A 17,775-nucleotide genomic window follows, 5' to 3' on the forward strand; every position below is an offset into this window, starting at 1 on the left:
GTATTTGGATTTTTATTGATTATAGGTCTAATCAGAAATCTAAATAAATGAACTAGAATTAAATTTTGACATTAACATTTCATACCCTTTTCTGAAATCTAATAGGGTCATTTCTTTTTCACTCTTTACTTTGATGTCAGGAATATGCTTTATTTTACATTGACACTGCCATTTTTATATATATTTCCAGTTATTGAGTTTATATAGCAGTTTTGCTGTTGTAATCAATACTGTTGCTGTTAAAATGTAAATCTATTCCAATACTGTTCTGAATTTAATGATCATTATCAAAAAGGGCTGATAAGTATAAGTCGGAGAAATAAGTATCAGTATAAGCCTGTTTTACCAATGTTGTTACAATTATTTTAAGGCACAAGGCTTTTATTAAGTTACAGTAATGATCCTAGTTCAAGTGAAAAGTTTTTAGTCAAATTACATAAAAAAGATCAGACCTCTCGACGCCCGTGAAACTTTTCTCCCTCAAACAGCAAGTGAACAGAGCACCTTTGTTTATCTGTGTGTAGAAGTAATAATAATCCTTATTTGTAGAGCACTTTTCAAAAACAAGTTACAAAGTGCTTTAACAAGTGTAAAGAATAATACAAAAAAAAATAAAAAAATGAGCATGAAAATTTTATATAAAATTAGTAAAATAAAATAAAAGGGATAAAATAAAGTCAAATAAGATCGCGAAAAGCTCTCCTATAAAAGTATGTTTTAAGAAGGGACTTAAAAGAGTTCACTGACTCAACCAACCTGATTTCCTCGGGCAGCCTGTTCCAGAGCCTCGGGGCACTGACAGCAAACGCTCTGTCCCCTTTAGTTTTCAGTCGAGACTCTGGAACAGACAACAGACCTCTGCCCGAGGATCTCAAGGTACGTGCTGGTGCGTATGGGACTAAAAGGTCAGAAATATAACAAGGCGAGAGGCCATGAAGAGCTTTAAAAGTGATCAATAGAATTTTAAAGTCAATTCTAAAACATACTGGGAGCCAGTGTAATGAAGCTAAAATAGGAGTAATGTGGTCATATTTCTTTGTTCTGGTTAAAAGCCTGGCAGCTGAGTTCTGGACAGTCTGGAGTCGATCAATAGATTTTTGGGTTAAACAGGTGAAAAGGCTGTTGCAATAATCCAGGCGTGATGAGATGAAGGCGTGTAAAATGGTCTCGGTGTCCTTAAAAGTTAACATAGATCGAATTTTAGCTATATTTCTAAGTTGATAAAAACATGATTGAACAAGCTTTGTGGTGTGCTGCTCGAAATTTAAATTACTATCAAACTAAACACCAAGGTTCTTTGCCACAGGCTTAATGTGATTTACTAGGGAACCAGCAGATGGCAGTATTTGATTTGCCATCTGCTGGGACCCGATGACCAGGATTTCTGTTTTGTCTGAGTTCAGCTGAAGGAAATTATTTGACATCCATTTTTTAACTTCACAAAGGCAGTTGTTAAGTGAACTCAGCATTCCAGGGTCTGTGGATCTGACGGGCAAGTATATTTGTGTGTCATCAGCATAAATATGAAAAGAAATGCCATGTTTATGGATAATATGTCCAAGGGGAAGCAGATACAAGGAAAACAAAATGGGTCCTAAGACCGACCCCTGAGGCACACCATATTTAACTGGACAGAATGAAGAGACATAGTTGTTTACAGACACGCAAAACTTCCTATTTGACAGGTAGGATGAAAACCATTCTAGAGCAGTACCAGAGATCCCCACCCAGTGCCTCAGTCTGTCTAACATGATGTTGTGATCAATGGTGTCAAAAGCAGCGCTAAGGTCCAGGAGTACAAGGACTGAGCACATACCTTCATCAGCAGACATTAAAAGGTCATTGGTGACTTTAAGCAGGGCAGTCTCAGTGCTGTGGTACTTCCTAAAACCAGACTGAAACTTTTCAAATATTTTGTTATTTTCCAGCACAGTGAGCAGCTGTTTGGACACAATTCTTTCTAGAATCTTTGCAATAAAAGGCAGTTTTGAAATTGGTCTAAAATTTTGTGGGAGGGAGGGATCTAAACCAGGTTTCTTTAAAAGTGGGTTCACGCAAGCCGTTTTAAAATAATCAGGGACACAACCAGTAGATAGGGAGCTGTTGAAAACAGAGATCAAATGGGGCCCAACAGAATCTATTACTTTTAGTAAAAATTTTGTAGGTATTATATCAAGTGGGCTGGAGGACACTCTCATTTGTGATATTGTTTTTAAAAGCTCAGACAAGTCGATGGGATAAAACTGGTTAAAACTCTGTTGTTGCTGGTGAGGAACCTCTGAGTAAGAGGCCACGGGGGTAATAGAGGCTCTGATTGACACCACCTTATTGGTAAAATAAGATAAAAACAATTCACAGTCATCATTACTTCCAGCTGAGGCACAAGGAGGGGTTGGGTTTACCAGCTGATCCACAGTCTTAAACAGAAACCTGGGATTGTGTTTATGTGTAGTAATGAGTTCAGAAAAATAGTGTGTTCTCGCATCCTTAACCATTTTATTGTAGTTAATTAATAAATCCTTCAGACTGAGGTAATGGACTTGGAGACTGGATTTTTTCCATCTGCGCTCTGCTTTCCTGCATTCCCTTTTTAGGCTGCGAATGCTGTCATTTATCCAGGGTTGTTTACTAGCTTTAGACGTAGGCCTAACCTTTAGAGGAGCAGTAATATTTAGTGACGACAAGCAGATATGATTGAAGTGATCAACCAGATTGTTGGTGTTGGAATCAGACAGGTGTTGGCTTTGGCTCTGAAAGACTGCGCAAAACTTTGAAACACTTTGTTCATTAAAGATGCGACAACACACGGAGCTTGGTGAGGCGGCGTGAGTAACAGGCGAATCGCAGCTAAAAACAATACATCTGTGGTCAGATATGGTCATGTCCACTAATTCCACAGAGGAAATGCTGACACCCAGGGTAAAAACCAAGTCCAGTGTATGACCACGGTTATGTGTTTGCCCTTTGACATGTTGTTTGAAGTTAAAAGAAGTGGCCATATTTAAAAAGTCAGTTGCATTAACATTGGTGGGGTCATCAACATGAATATTAAAATCGCCACAAAGAACAATTCTGTCATAATTTAAAACCAGAGTAGATAAAAATTCAGGAAGTTCTGATAAAAATCCTCCAGGCGGTTTTGGGGGGCGATAAATTATAACAAATATGATAGGTTGCAGCCCTCCAACTTTAAGAGTGAGAACTTCAAAGGAGCTAAATTCATCACAGCGTATTTGATGACATTTAAAATTTTTCCTATACACACTCACTAGCCCACCACCACGACCACTGACCCTCGGTTGACTAAAACAATCATATTGAGGCGGACACAGTTCAGCTAGCTGGCTATAGTCATTCATTTGCAACCAGGATTCAGTTAAAAACATAAAATCTAGATTTGCAGACAAGATAAAATCATTTAAGATAAAAGTCTTACTTGAAAGTGATCTCACATTGAAGAGAGCCATTTTAAATGAGTTTGTTCTGGGTGCTGGAGTTGGTGCAGTTGTCCTAATCCTTAAGAGATTAAGGATTAAGTAATGTTAGCTGTCGGCATAGTGTTAGCCGGTAGCTAACGTTACTTCTACAGGCAACACACAACAATATACACAACAACTGTACATCCAACCCACAACAAGCACATTGCAGCAAACCTCACTTACCGGCGGCATCAAAGGTGTCCTGAAGGTGGTCTGAACGGGAGGGCTCGACACGGATGAGGTCATCAGGTGAAAGGTCATTATGTGGGTCATTTTATTTACTGTGAAATTATTATTCATTCATTTTACTAATAGTTTGATTAGGCAGGTCTTCACAAAAGGGTCTATACCAATTTTTAAAATAAATAATTTAAGGAAATTTTGCAGTAATTAAAAAGGCACTTTGGGCATCAATCTCACACATGATAGTGTGTATAATATTTGAAGGGGTTAGTAGAGAGGGCAGGACAAGGACATTTGAAGGATGCCAAGACATTGTGAATTAGTAAAACTTCTGAGCTTGGAGCCTCAACACAGCTAGTGTTTGCACACGTACTGGAATAGAGATGGACCCCTGACATTTTGTGGAGCCACATACAGTAACCTCGACACGTTACTTCAGATAACATGCAGCACTTCCATCTTGGTGACAGGTGGTGCTTCAGCTGGACATGTGTTGCAAAATGGGGATAAATCAAAGTACTGGATAGACTGAACAGAGATTTTGACCAGATGATGCTAGATGAAAAGTCAGAGGTTTAAACTTTTTACAAATCATGGTCTGGTGACCATGAATGTCTGTACCAAATTGTATGGCAATCCTTCCAATAGTTGTCAAGATATTTCAATAAAAAAACGAAGATGTCAACCTCATAGTTGCGCCAGGGGATCACCACTGGCATTAGGATACATCATCAGGGAACCATGAATGTCTGGGCAAAGGGTGTGTCAATCCATCAAAGAGATTTTGAGATATTTCACTGAATAAGTGAAAACGGTGACCTGCTGGTGGCGCTAGAGGAAAAGACGGAGGATCACCAAAGTCATTAGAGTTTATGTTCTTGAAAGCTTTGAACCGCAAATGTCAACCTCATTGTGGCACCAGAGGAACGTCTGTACAAAATATCATGCCATCTAATAGTTGCATAGACATTTCACTGTGGGACAAAGTGGTGGACCAACCAACAGACAGTGGCATGGGCAACTCTACAGGCCACTAGTATGGTTAAAAACCGTCAAAGAACAGTCCATCAACATTTGGTATGTAATGCAGACGTGACCACTCCAGACTTTAAAGCTTCAAATCGCTGAGCAATGCACAAGAAGTCCTTGCAGTCAGACAAGAAAAATATTTTGCATATATTTACATGTCTAGTTCAATCTGTGTGCCATCAAAAGTGCTCACTGTAGAAGTGCAGTGCCTCAGTGGAAGACACAAAAAAGGAAATAGAGTGTCTGCCACATGAAAAGTGGCAAGATTCTCAATATATCCAATCTCAAGGTCTCTTACGCTTTTTTAACTACGGTATGGTCACACACCATTACATAGTTTGAACTGAGCCCAAAGTTAAGATTTAAAAAAGTAGCTGGAAGTAGCTTTCTTCTTTTTCCCAGATGAAGATGAAATGTTGTTCCCTCAGCCGCCCCTCAGGTGATTGTAAACCTTATCACATCTTTGGTACTTCAAAGTGCTTTCGTTTCACAGCTGAATACTCCTCCATACCGGAAACTGAAACCTCAGAAAGGCTACACCCAAACTACATTATTTATTTACAGCAACAATCCCTGAACCCACAGTTTGTGTGTGTGTGTGTGTGTGTGTGTGTGTGTGTGCGCGCGCGCACATCAGTAGGTGTGTGTGTGTGTGGGAGGGTGAGTGGTCATCCAGGGTTGCAAAGCAATTTTAGCATTATGAGGTCAACACACATATGCAAACACACACCTGATTTTGTTTTTGTTGTTTAGGTCATTTCCAGTTCAGTGTGTTTCCTAGGTATTGTGTCTCCATGATGAGTGGATTGTGGTTTGCTAGTGCATTGGTAAAGAATGAAAAAGAGATGAGAGGAAAAAAGAAAGACTGAATCTGTGTCGGTTTCCAAATGTGTATGGTCAGTCATGTAAAGGGACATGAGATCTGAAGTGTGAAGGGGTTTGGCTACTACCAAGCTGTTCTGAGCAGAAAACATTTCAAAACCAAGTGTGTTAAAGGTCTTGTTTTGACTTCCAAACAAATTCATTTCTCTTTGATTGTAGCAGTGTGGGTATTCCTCCCCTTTCTGAATGTTAAACCCGCCCTCAGGGGGCCGAATGAGAGGGGATGAAAGAGGAAGCACCCCCCACCACCTCCTCATTACCATAAACCATCAAACGCATCCTCCTGGTCAACAGATGTTAGATCATTTGTTAGAGGAAACAAGAATTTCCATGGCCGACACCCCTTTGTGAAGTTTAAACTAATTGCCCAGTTCTTTCATTTCCCCAAGGTCAAAGATTGATCAGGTTTAAATTATATTTAATTTAGATAAGAAAGAATTAATTAACACAGTTTGGGACTTTCTGTAGACGATGATTATGCCATTTCAAAGGATCAGCCTGTATAATCTGTGGTGTGAAAGTATTTGCTGAAATCCCTGCTACAGTAGTTAAAAACACCATTATATTTCCATATTTAGCTGTAAAAATGTAATTCATTGTCAAACATGATCTGGATGGGTTATTTCTCATCTAATACTGATTATGAATATGACAGCTATCTGACAAAACTTGAATTTGTGATATTAAAAACCAACAGTTTCCGTACTTTCTCCAAACACAGTGACTGTTTGAGCCTTTACTCCTGTCCTGTGTGAGTTTTAATTCACTGCAGGGCTGAATAAAGACCTAGTAATATTTTCTTAACACACGTCTGAATTGAATGTTAACAACATTATTGTAAAGGCAACAGTAGCTCTAGGTTAAATACACAGATTAAATGTGCATCTTGTTTTCTTTCCTATAGTAACTGTAATAAACTAATGAAAAGTTGTTGATGAGATTCTTCTCATGTAAGATTTATTTTTTACCCTTGCCGTGCTGGGCAAAAGCCAAAAGAAATGCTCATACACCCACAACGATAGTCAGACCAACACACCCTCCCGATATTCTCTATGTTCATTTATGGCAACTGAATAAACATCCAGCAACGTATTTAAAAGCACTTGCGTATTAAAGGTCTCAACTTAAAATTTGCTCATTCTGTGCTTGTGCTCTGTTGGACTGAAATAAGCAGTAAAATTCTGTAGTAAATGATGACATTAATGAGAAAATGTATGAGAAGCTTCCCTGTAAATAGAGGGGAAAGTGTCCCTCGAGCTACTGTGCTCATTATTTAAGGCTTCACTGGCAAATTAAGTTTTAAAATCTGTCAGGGATGCAGCCTGACAACACTCTACTTTTCAACTCACCACTCGGCAGCAGGTGCACATTTTACCCAATCACTGTGGCTCTGTCTGTAAATGTCCCGTCATGACTGGATAAAACCAAAACCATAGCAAACATTTACGTAATGTACACCCCGTGTCTGAATGACAAAAAGCCATCACTTTAACAAGCAGAAGCCGCCAGCAAGGTTAGATTTCCATGTCTGAAAAGGGCTAACAGTAAGTTGTGTCATCTTTCCAGAGAGAAGTGGGTTGACAGTGTGTCTCATACCGTTTGTAATGACACATGTCAGTCACAGTCCACACAGTTTATTGTAAAAACTCACATAAACTACCCAACATCACAAGAACAAAACAGAAATTTATAGACTGTATTTCTTACTTTTCTTCCTCAACCAGCAGCACACTGTTGTATCCAGCAGCCATAAACCACGTCACTCTGTGTGGTCCACTAATTGCGTATCAGATGGAGCCAGTCTCCATGATGAAAGCTTGACTTTGCGCTTTGGTGTCAGTTCTAATATGTAAAGCAGATGTGTGTTTAATATCAAAGCCCATCAGTGGTTGTGTAGCGCTGCCTAGTTAAATGGCTTTAGAGGTTGGATTCCCACTGGGGCCACCCGCACTTAGGATGTGTTCCTGTAAGTAGACTCAGTGTTTTGAATCTGCTCGCCTAAAGAAACAACAACCCTGAGCCTGAAAGTGTTAAAGTCATTGAAATCACAGTGATCTGAAAAGTTGCTTCAGGATAAATGCCAGACAGCAAATATTTTATAGGTCTGACGTTACTTTTCCAGAAGCAGTGGTTTGACCCGGGCCTGCAGACTGGTAAGTATTGCTAAATATTGACTCTCATGCTGAGGCTTGTGTTGTATTTGTGGGGGAACAATAATCAGCGGCAGCAGTGAGTTGGCGGTGACTGCGCCAGCCTCAGCTGCCAGCTAAAACCTCCTCTATCTGATCAGATCCCAGCCTTGTTTCAACAGATAGCCTGGATTATAGTTGTCACATCATCCGGAGCTCGAGTGATTACAGACACAAACACATTCACACAATGATTACATGCAGCTTACTGTAGGACTTTATGAAACATCCAGCAATCCTTTTTCCTTTTTTAACCTGCAGTGACTCAAGGTCCTGAAGCGATAAGGCTGCTTCAGAGTGAAAGATGTGTTGATTGTGTTACTGCCAATCCCTTTGCAGTGCTGTCACGGTGTGTGTCTGTATGTGTGTGTGGTGTGGTGTGGTGGTTAACCACTTAGGACAGATGTAATTAAAGCAAAGTGGCAACTGACTGTCAGTTTTATTGTTGTTAATTTGTTTATAATTGATATTCAGTCTTTGAAATAGTAACACATCACAATTTCCCAGAGTCCAAATTGACATTTCTCTAAACTCTCTCTAAGTTCACTCACCCTATGTTCACTATAAGGTCATTTTCTTCAATCAAGTTTCCCTCAGCACTCTCATAAAAACATAAATACGACCGGACTTCAGAGTGACTGAAAAATCTCTGCAGCTGCGTCTTCCACCATGTTGTCATTGACCCAAACAAACCCACGTTGCATTCTGCGCATGCGCGCCTGCGTCTGGGAGACTCTGGACAGTGTTTGCCGTGAGATTATAACAAACCGTACCCGGTTGTCATGGTAATTAAAATGTGTATGGTAATAATAACCGTCGGGAATTTTACCATGGTTTGCCGTTAAACCAGGGTTCCCGCGGCTCCTTAAAAAAGCTTAAAATTAAAATCGGGGAAATTAAGGTCTTAAATTGTTTTAAATTTGCTGTAGGTATTAAATTTGCCGATTTTTGTAATTGGTAATGTTACGTTTATGTTAGCTGCAGACGTTGTGGCTGCAAGATTGGGAGACGCAAGTTAAAGTGGTTGGAGGAAGATCCGATCGTTCTGTCTAGCTCAAACAACTGTAGCCTACATCACGCCCTCCTCTCATTTGCGCAGGTCCCAAAAATGATCTATAACTACAGGTTAAAATAACGTTCTAAAATATGTCTTTCACCGTGATTTGTTTTCCTTATGGATCACCTCTCTATAGCGGTGCGCCTGTGCGTTCCATTTGATATGGTAAGTCGGAATTTCCGAGTTCCCAGTTGGAACTTTCAACTGAAATGACCCCTGAAGTCGGATTTCCGATTTGGAAAGTCGGGACTACCGCACTACCCCGACTTCGTGATCCAAGATGGCTGTCGAGGTATCAACAGTTAGTGAAAGTTGTAGTTTATACTGTTTATTAGTACTTCTGTGTACTTGTGTCTCATAGAAGTGCTGTCCAGCTGCTGTCTGTGGACGTGTTGCTACAGTGTTTAGTGTGAGTAAATACTGTACAATGCTTTTTTTTAATCAACCGGCGTATCAATAGCTAACCTGGCTAGTTGTTAACAAACAGCTGGCCGAGCGAGGTTTTCCGACTCGTTAACTGGAACGCCGTCAACTCGGGTGTGACGTCATTCCCTGCTCCGACCTCCGACTTCCGAGGTAAATGGAACGCAGCAGCTCGGCCGGAAAGTGAAAGTGAAACTTAAGTTTGATCCGGCATCGTTTTCTTGCTAACTGTCTTTATGTGTAAGTTACTTTTTTCTGTTATTATTGTACTTTATATTTAGTTTTACACAGCAGTGCATGAGTTAGGGCTGGGCGATATGGACATAAATAGTAAAATAATTATTTAATCTTTTTGTTTTTATTATAACTTTTAGAGTAGTGTTTCCCAACAGGGGCGTTCTGAGGACGATAGGGGCCGCTAGAAGCAATATTTTGGAAGGGGGGGGGCGCTGAGCTGCTTTTGGGCGTTTGTTATTTGGAAATTCTAAGGCGAGTTTATACTTAAGATTCACAACAATACGAGTTTGAACTTTAAACTACTTGCAAAAAACTGTGATCTGCAACATTAAAACCTGACAGTTTAATCCACTACGACTGGACGAGACTGTATTTTTTTCTCCGTCAGCTACTTGTGGTGCAGCTTCGTGCTGCCTTCACGGGAACGGGAAGTCAGAGTATCATCTCTAAAATTTTACCCACATGGCGTTTACTGTGTAAACTCTGGAAATTGACGTTCTCTTTCTTGGTGGAAAAGTGTTTATTTCTCTGAGGAATACACCGTGAACATGTTGTTATCGCAGTGGTTACACATCTACAAGAGGGAAATTCCGCTGTCAGACTCACTCTGAAAACAACTTCGCTGCGACACCAGCGAGTGATGAGTCGCAGACAGTTTGTGCCAAACAACATATACTGTAGGTTCAGTAGGCTATAAAAATGTTAAAAACTGAAGCCCTGTCTTGCTCTGTTGGGGATTGTCATTGGCACTTTATCAGAGGTGCTGAAGTTAACGTGTGTGGAATTATTCATGAGCTTTCTGTCTGATCACAGGTGTTGTCGGTTAGTTTCTTTTTCCCCCGGCATGAGCACCTCCCCGTCTCGTTCAGTTTTGTCTGTTAGACGGCGAGGGGATACTTCCAGCGAATCAGTAACATAATGCAGTATAGAGCATGTAGTAAAATATTATGAATTCTCTTTAAATAGGCTAATGACGTTAGTCTCCCATTATGACTTTTTTTCTTTACATTTCAGAGAACTCAGATATGTGGGAGAGATCTGAATGTGCAGAAAGTTTTGAACATGAACAGATAAGTTACAGTGGTTCCCATACGTTCATTTATTTGTGGCGGCCTGCCACAATATCAATGCTGACCGCCACATATTGATTTTAGATTTTTTTTCCTAGGCCTATTTAAAATCGTCAGGCAGCGCGTATTCGCGCACCACACCCTCTCGCTTGTCTCTCTCTTCCATCCCTCGAGCTCTTGTTCTCTCTCCCTCGTTAACACAGCTGCACAAATCTGTCCAACACAACGCTGTCAATGTCGGAGACCCAGCTATTAAAAGTTATTAGCAAGCATGTAAGGAGCCTAGCTAATAAGCAGCGCTAAGTTAATGTTAGAATACAGCTGGGTTTTCGATGCTAGCATGCTGTTACACTGTCATTCTGTGGGAAACCCTGAGTTATGATAAGCTATTAACAGATGAGCTAATAAAGTCCAGTCAATAACTTAATTAAAATGGATTAATTTATTACTGAGATGAAAAGGGGCCACAAACACATTTAAATAGGTTACTTCCCCACAAAAGAGGTGGTAAGACTTAATCATGTGTGTTGACTCAGCAGCGATGATATTAAATAAGTTGATCTACAGGAGGAAAATATTTAAAAGCAATAAGAATGCCTGAGAGCCTCAATAGATTATATTCTATTATAATATAAATTGTCACCTGCCACCTGAATTTTTCGACATTTCCACCATAAATTGGTGCAGAAAAGGCAGAATTGGAGGAGAAATTTTAACCAGAATGCAGGAAATTAAGTGTTTAAGGCTCAAAATCTTCTGGGGGGCCCCATGCCCCCAACTTATTAAGTGCCCCATCCAAGAAAACAGTATCTGGTTTCACACACAGTTTCTGGGAGGAACATTAGTTAAATATAATTACTTTTCACATGGCTTTTTTGTTACATTTTCCATGTTTTTAATAACAATAGTAACAATTAAAAAAATAGCAAACATCTTTTTTGATGGGGGGTGTGGTAAGGGAGCTAGATAATGGATAGGGGGGCGCTGTCCCAAAAAAGGTTGAGAACCACTGCTTTAGAGGGTGATTTTTGCTTCTGAGTGCAAGTTAAAGAAGCCAGATGGTTAATTGTGCTTTAAAACTTTTCTTTATGGTCAGAACATGACAAATACTGGTAGCAGCCTGGTATCAAAGGTAGAACATTCAAAACAACAAATATGCATGAGAAAAATAAAGTAAAATCTTTTTTCAGTCCCCTTTCATTTCACAGTCAAGTCAAGTCACAGTCACCAGCTAAAACTGCTTTGTTTTGAATCACATTACCTTGCTTGTCAGGACCCACCCTACTCTGCTTTTGATTGGCTAGTAGTCCTTACCTAGTTGGTGCGCAAGTGCAGCTCCAAACAAAGATTGTATAGAAGTGAGATGCTTCAACTTGAGTGTTCAACAAGCAGGGTGAAAAGAGGTGCTTTTAGCAATATGCATTAGGACAAAAATATGATGTTTTTTTTGAAAATGAAACCATGTAAACCTATTCTGGTACAACCTAAATATAATTATGAACTTGATACTTGATAATATAATGCTATCTGAGATAACATTAACTAGGGTTGCTGAAGGCAAAAACTTAAACTTCCCCAAATCCAATTCAATCCAAAAACAGGACAGAGCCACTAACTTTACTGTAAACTGCAATATAGTAACATACATGATTTTTATACATAACCTGTAACCCCCAACTGTATGAAATGCTTCTTTGCTTACTAGCTGGTCATGCTAATTTTGCAGCTTGCAACAGAGCAGACAAATCCATTCCTAATACTTATATACATTATAGCTGTTATATGAGCCCCATTGCACACCTCATCAACATGAGGACAAATCCAAAGTTTGACATGGCTGCTGTATTTGGACATACATTGTTAGCTACTATATGTTTTTCACATTGGGAAAAAGTGTAAAAAGATAAGGTACTTTTGCTTGACAAATTACTTTAGAATAAAAGAAGCTACTGATTTCAATAAGCTCCCTACTTGGACCGAACCGAGAAGTAATTTATTTTGATCTGGGCTTAACAGAAATCTTCTTATGCATTGCAGCAACAGAGGTAAATGGTTGAGAAACATCCCAAGTACTCAGCCGTGCTTGAAAGAGTGTAGTAGAGTTGTTGGCTTCATTTTGCCGGAGCTATTCATGTTACATAAGGTCTCCCCCCTTCAGATCGCCTCCTTTCTCTCGCCCCCCGCCTCTCTTTCATTTTGCACAAAAGATTTCTCAAAACACACACACACACGCCATCAGTGCGGCATGGCAGCCGTCCAGAGAGGGGCTCCAGTGTCGCTCCGTTTCAAAGAGCTCTTTGCTTGCTGTCCTTTTGATGCGCGCTCCCCAGCAGCAGTGGAGCAGAAATGCCGAACGTCCAGCTTTGATATGAATTTGTCCCTCATTCTCCACACTGCTCTACAACTCTCCGGCTACACTATGAGAAAAGGCCTCCTGAAGTCACAATAATGAAAACAACCCGGGAATAAAACACAGAAACACACTCAGTTTTAGCCTGTGCACAGCAGACTGCTGCTCAGGTTAACATGCTGCCGAACAGGTTAGACAACTTTTTTGACACAAAAGACTGTTGGCCACATAGCCGCCGCTACCTCCCTGGTGAATGCATGATGTAGATACATGTAAGCTTCTGACTAAAACCTTAGCAAAGCCAAAGAGAAAGAGAACAGTGTTGGAAACATCCTTGTTGTGAATGGAATCCAAACAACGAAAGGGGGAAAAAGAAACTGAAAAGGAATAATGTGTCTCCACGGTAACTTGACTTCAGCTGCTGCTGTCACTTCCGTGTAGCAAGCTTCAGTTGCTAGCTGCAGATCCCACTGAGGCAATAGGTGGTTTTAGCAGCTCCACCTTTTTATTGTTAGAAACAACTTCTCCACAAACATTATGGCCCTGCATTTAGTAGCTATCTTTGGCATTGTAATTATTCTTAAGGCCAATTAATGATGCATTTTGAACTGGTTTATGTGTAACTTGTACAAATAGTTGTTTTCCCCCTGGGATCAATCAAGTCTAAAGCATGTGTCATTTAAAAAAAAAGTTCAAGGTTTTCAGAAATACTCCTTATACCTATTATCTTTCAATACAACTCTCATGTCTGTGTGTATGGAGGACATGGTTAGCCTAGCTTAACAAAAGACTGGAAGCACTGAGAAACTAGCCTGTGAAAGAAAACAGAAACAATGACAATGTGTTTTTAGGGGCAAAAAGCAGTCATGCACAGTGACTGGGCACATCTTCCTGGAGTCTTTTCCTCACAGTGTGTTGCCAGGTTTGGTGCCATCTTGACTATACAGAAGCCTACCATTATACTAAAACCTGTGCTTACCAACCGCTTGTGGCAACCCACACTATAGCCAGAGACGCTCCGCTGAAGTGCTGAGCGGATGAATGAACTGTTGTTCTACAAGAAATAGTTACAGCACACCACTCCACCTCAAACCATACACCGTTTTTTTAAACTAACGGTTTGTGGAGTGATTAAACAAACAAGACGCAGCTTTAGAGGTGTTTTTTAAGGTAGTAGTTAATGCTAATGTAATGCATATTTCACTTTTGGAAAGAAAGCTTAAAAAAAACTAAACCTAAATCCAAACATCGAATATTAAAGTTGCAAATTTAAAGGGAATGGGCTGTATTTCATTGTTTCAATTATGTGTTTCATTTGCACCTTGGTTGGTCGTGAACTTACACACAAAGCATTTTCATACAGAAATAGATTTCACATGGGATGTACTGTAGTCATACCAGCATATGTTGCCTAAAATAAAAGCCAGTGGTTCAGAGTACTGGCACCTTTTCTATTCCAGTACAAGGACTGGGTTTAATGCATCATCTCGAAGCATCTCTTGCTATTTTGCAGTATTTATCATAGGTTCATCTCTGTTTTAGTGAGGCTGACATCCAGTGAGTTTTGTACTGTGTATTTTAAATTGATGTATTACATTGACCGTTTCACATGAACCTGCCAAATATGGATGCACAGTATAAATAACTCTAAAGAGCTCTTGATGTGTGCTGTTGAGGACGTGGACTATACTCTGAGCAGAAGAGGCAGAGCCATTACTATCCCCTTCATTTTTTGTTCACTCCGCACCTTTGTACACTCACCTCTCTTCACCAGCATGACACATAAGCACTAAGAGTTAGAGAGAGAAAAACAGTGTCATGTATTATTTTACAGATCTGTTATTTACTCATAGTTTCCTAGAAAGGTTCCTGGTAAGAAAAAAAATGCAGTATGGTACTAATTTTAGAGAATTTCCCTGAAAGAATGAGTGCGCGGATACATATGTAAATATTCATTCTTTATCGGAAACTCTTTTTTTTTTTTTAAAACATGTTGAATTGTGTGCTCCCCCATGCTTTCCCATTTCTGCATGTTCAACTCCTATGGAAGTTACCAGGAAGTAATTTGGGAACCAAAACTTAAAACCTTACCAAAAACTGTTTTGGAAACCTATAAGTTCAGCCTTGTAAATCTTAATTTGATTTTCGTTTTGATTTAGGCATTTGTGTGTGTAATCGTCACATGGAGCTTATATGACCAGTCAATTAATCAAATAGCCAATCATCTTTTGGTTTTGGACTGAAAAGTGTGACTTTTTTTCTAATGATATATTTTTTCACAGTCTCTTTTAGATATGGATTTTCTTAAGGCCCCTAATAGTGCATTTGGATCTGCGTGTGTGTGCAAAAATGTATTCCCTGTTGGTATGAGCTGCACAAAAAGATCTTCGCTCCATTAAGTCTAACTCTATTACATTTCACCGAGTTTCACTTGGTTTCAGTTGTTGTGCTGGAATTCAAATTTCCGCTCTTTTGAGTTGTGTAGCAGCACATTGAAAGGAATGCAGCATGTATGTGTCAAACCTGTGTGTGTGTGTGTGTGTGTGTGTGTGTGTGTGTGTGTGTGTGTGTGTGTGCGCTCTGAGCCATGTGTGTGTAACATTCCAGACAGTGTTAGAGGTATGTGAATTACGTCTTACAGAGAGAGAATGTGAAGAATCTGCTGCCACAAGAAGGCGGCTGTTTACTGACATAGTAGTGGAAAGGAGGTGTGTGTGTGTGTGTGTGTGTGTGTGTGTGTGAGAGAGAGAGAGAGTCACATGGCTGCTGTCACTTCCTGGTAAGAAACCTCTTAGCCGTGATTGTAAGTAATTATTTTCAAAGCTCTCCATGCAGCCAAGAAAGGGGAGCTGCAGGCTCCCTGTGTGTTCTCTGAAGTGTATCTTTCTTCTTACAAGTAACTTCTTAAGATGGAAATCCTGTCTGTTTATCCTGGTTATCTGTCTCCACCTGTTCTATCAAACTTGCATGGCTATTAATAGAAGTGTATTAAATCAGTGCAGCCTCTATAGGCCAAACACTCTTGACCACAATCAGAGGCTAATCACGATCAGAGCCCTTATTGCGTTGTTGGATATAAATCGCTGTAGTGTGACTTAAAAGGCAGCACAGAAGATTGCAGGCATGCAACCATGAATGTAAACAATACATAAAAATTGGCTTTGCAGGAAGGGAATGCACTCGTCTGGTTTGTTAGACCTCAAGGACACACCCAATTTGGAAAAACACTGAATGTAAAAATAGCTTTTGTTTGTTTACAATAAAACTTCTATAAGGTCCAGTTACTAGCTTTTTCTGGATTTTTCTTACCGCATCTCACTGAGCAAACGCCACTGAAAGCTATTAGATGTGACAGCGAAAAGACTAGTAATTGAACCTTGAGTTAAGACTAGTTAGTGGAACGATATGGACGTTGTTTTGTAGACAAAGAAAATGACGTCCGTGTTTTTAATATCTTTTTCTGTCGTGTCTTTTTCTCATTAGATTTGGGATATGAGCGATGATGAGAGCATCTGAAGGACTGGAGGAACAAAGCCTGAGCCTCCGAAGGACTGGACACTCCAACCCTCCAATCCACCTTTCTGTTTTTGTTTTGTTTAAGAATTCTTGCACTTACAAAGGACAAGGGGACAAGGGCTTTGCGGACAACAGCGGACACACTGATAAAATTCAAGTAATCAAAACCAAGTACATTACAAAACGTCTTCAGAAAAGTAAGCTTTAGAATTCGTATTAGTCTTCATGTGGATTCAAGGTCAAACGAATCGTTTAGACCCTCAGCAGTAATATGATAAAAATAATAAACAGGGAAAGAATCAGATTGCTTTTACTGCTTAAATATTCAATGAATGTCTGTTTTTTCACTGTTACATTAGAAACAGGACAAGTTTCCACATTGTGTATGAACCTGTTGTATGTAAGGGTGAATGTACCTCTTCCTCTCACTTGCTTATGTGTAATCAGTCACATTTAATCAGTGTTTGAGACAGAAACACTCTGCATTTGTATAAAGGGGCTTTATTGTTTTTGTCTAAAATGGTCACAGGTCCAATCCCTCCCACGGTCCCTCCATCACACATTTAATGGGTTAGCTGGAGAGTCCTTTGGCAGGACTTTAACATACTACATCTGCTCGCTCATTCAGTTCAGAAAAGAGCTTCAGATGAATTATGAAAACACAGAAACACAGTTGACCAGTCAGAAAATCCATCCATCTCCCTGTCTGTTTACTGGAGAGTGTGATTCATACAGTAGTTATTACTAAAACCAGCTTGGTTCTCCCAAAGGTGTTAACTCATGAGGAAGCCTGCACACAGACATTGCTGAACTTCAGCGACTGAACTGTGTTTGCTTCTGATGTACTTACTGTGGACAACCTGGAACCTACAACTGCACGGTTTAATGTAAAAGAGCCAGTGGACAAACTGAAGGTCTTTATGGTGTTTGTGTTGACGCATGCTCGTGTTCGTCTGTGCAAGTTATGGTTTTCCTACTCTGCCTTTTTGTATTTGTCTTAACTGCTAACATGTACAATGTTTTCAGTGTAATGAATTGTAAATGTCAACAGCGGCTTGGATATGTCTGGAAGAGAATTAGTACAATGTGGAGAAAAAAATAAAAAGATCTGAGATTCGTTTCAGAATTTGAGCTTGAAGTTAGCTAGTCGGAATTGTGACTCCAAAAAAATCCAAAATTCAAATTTTTTTCCCTCAGATTCTATTCTCAAAATTGAGATTAACCGATGTTGATTTGGATTTTATCATTAAGTAGTCTGAGGTTTTTGTCGTTCTTTTTCTCTTGTGGAAGTATTTGACCAAAAACTAGAATAAAAGGTCTGTACAATTTTTCTGTTTTATAATAGTGGTTTATGTGGAAT

General features: G+C 39.7%; 1 protein-coding gene across 3 annotated transcripts in view; it reads left to right on the forward strand.

Moving 5' to 3' along the window:
* Nucleotides 1-17,743, forward strand: part of atg7 (ATG7 autophagy related 7 homolog (S. cerevisiae)) — a 70,258-nt gene extending 52,515 nt beyond the window's left edge. For all 3 annotated transcript variants that reach the window (XM_038697785.1, XM_038697784.1, XM_038697786.1), the window contains one exon: nt 16,383-17,743. In XM_038697785.1, coding sequence (XP_038553713.1) covers nt 16,383-16,415 — 33 coding nt within the window. In that variant the 3' untranslated portion in view covers nt 16,416-17,743. The remainder of the gene's footprint in view (nt 1-16,382) is intronic.
* The last annotated feature ends 32 nt before the right edge of the window (nt 17,744-17,775 follow it).

This window comes from Micropterus salmoides, unplaced genomic scaffold (assembly GCF_014851395.1).
Source record: "Micropterus salmoides isolate LMB-PRFRI ecotype aquatic unplaced genomic scaffold, ASM1485139v1 Ms_hic_scaffold_4, whole genome shotgun sequence".
Taxonomy (NCBI): Eukaryota; Metazoa; Chordata; class Actinopteri; order Centrarchiformes; family Centrarchidae; genus Micropterus; species Micropterus salmoides.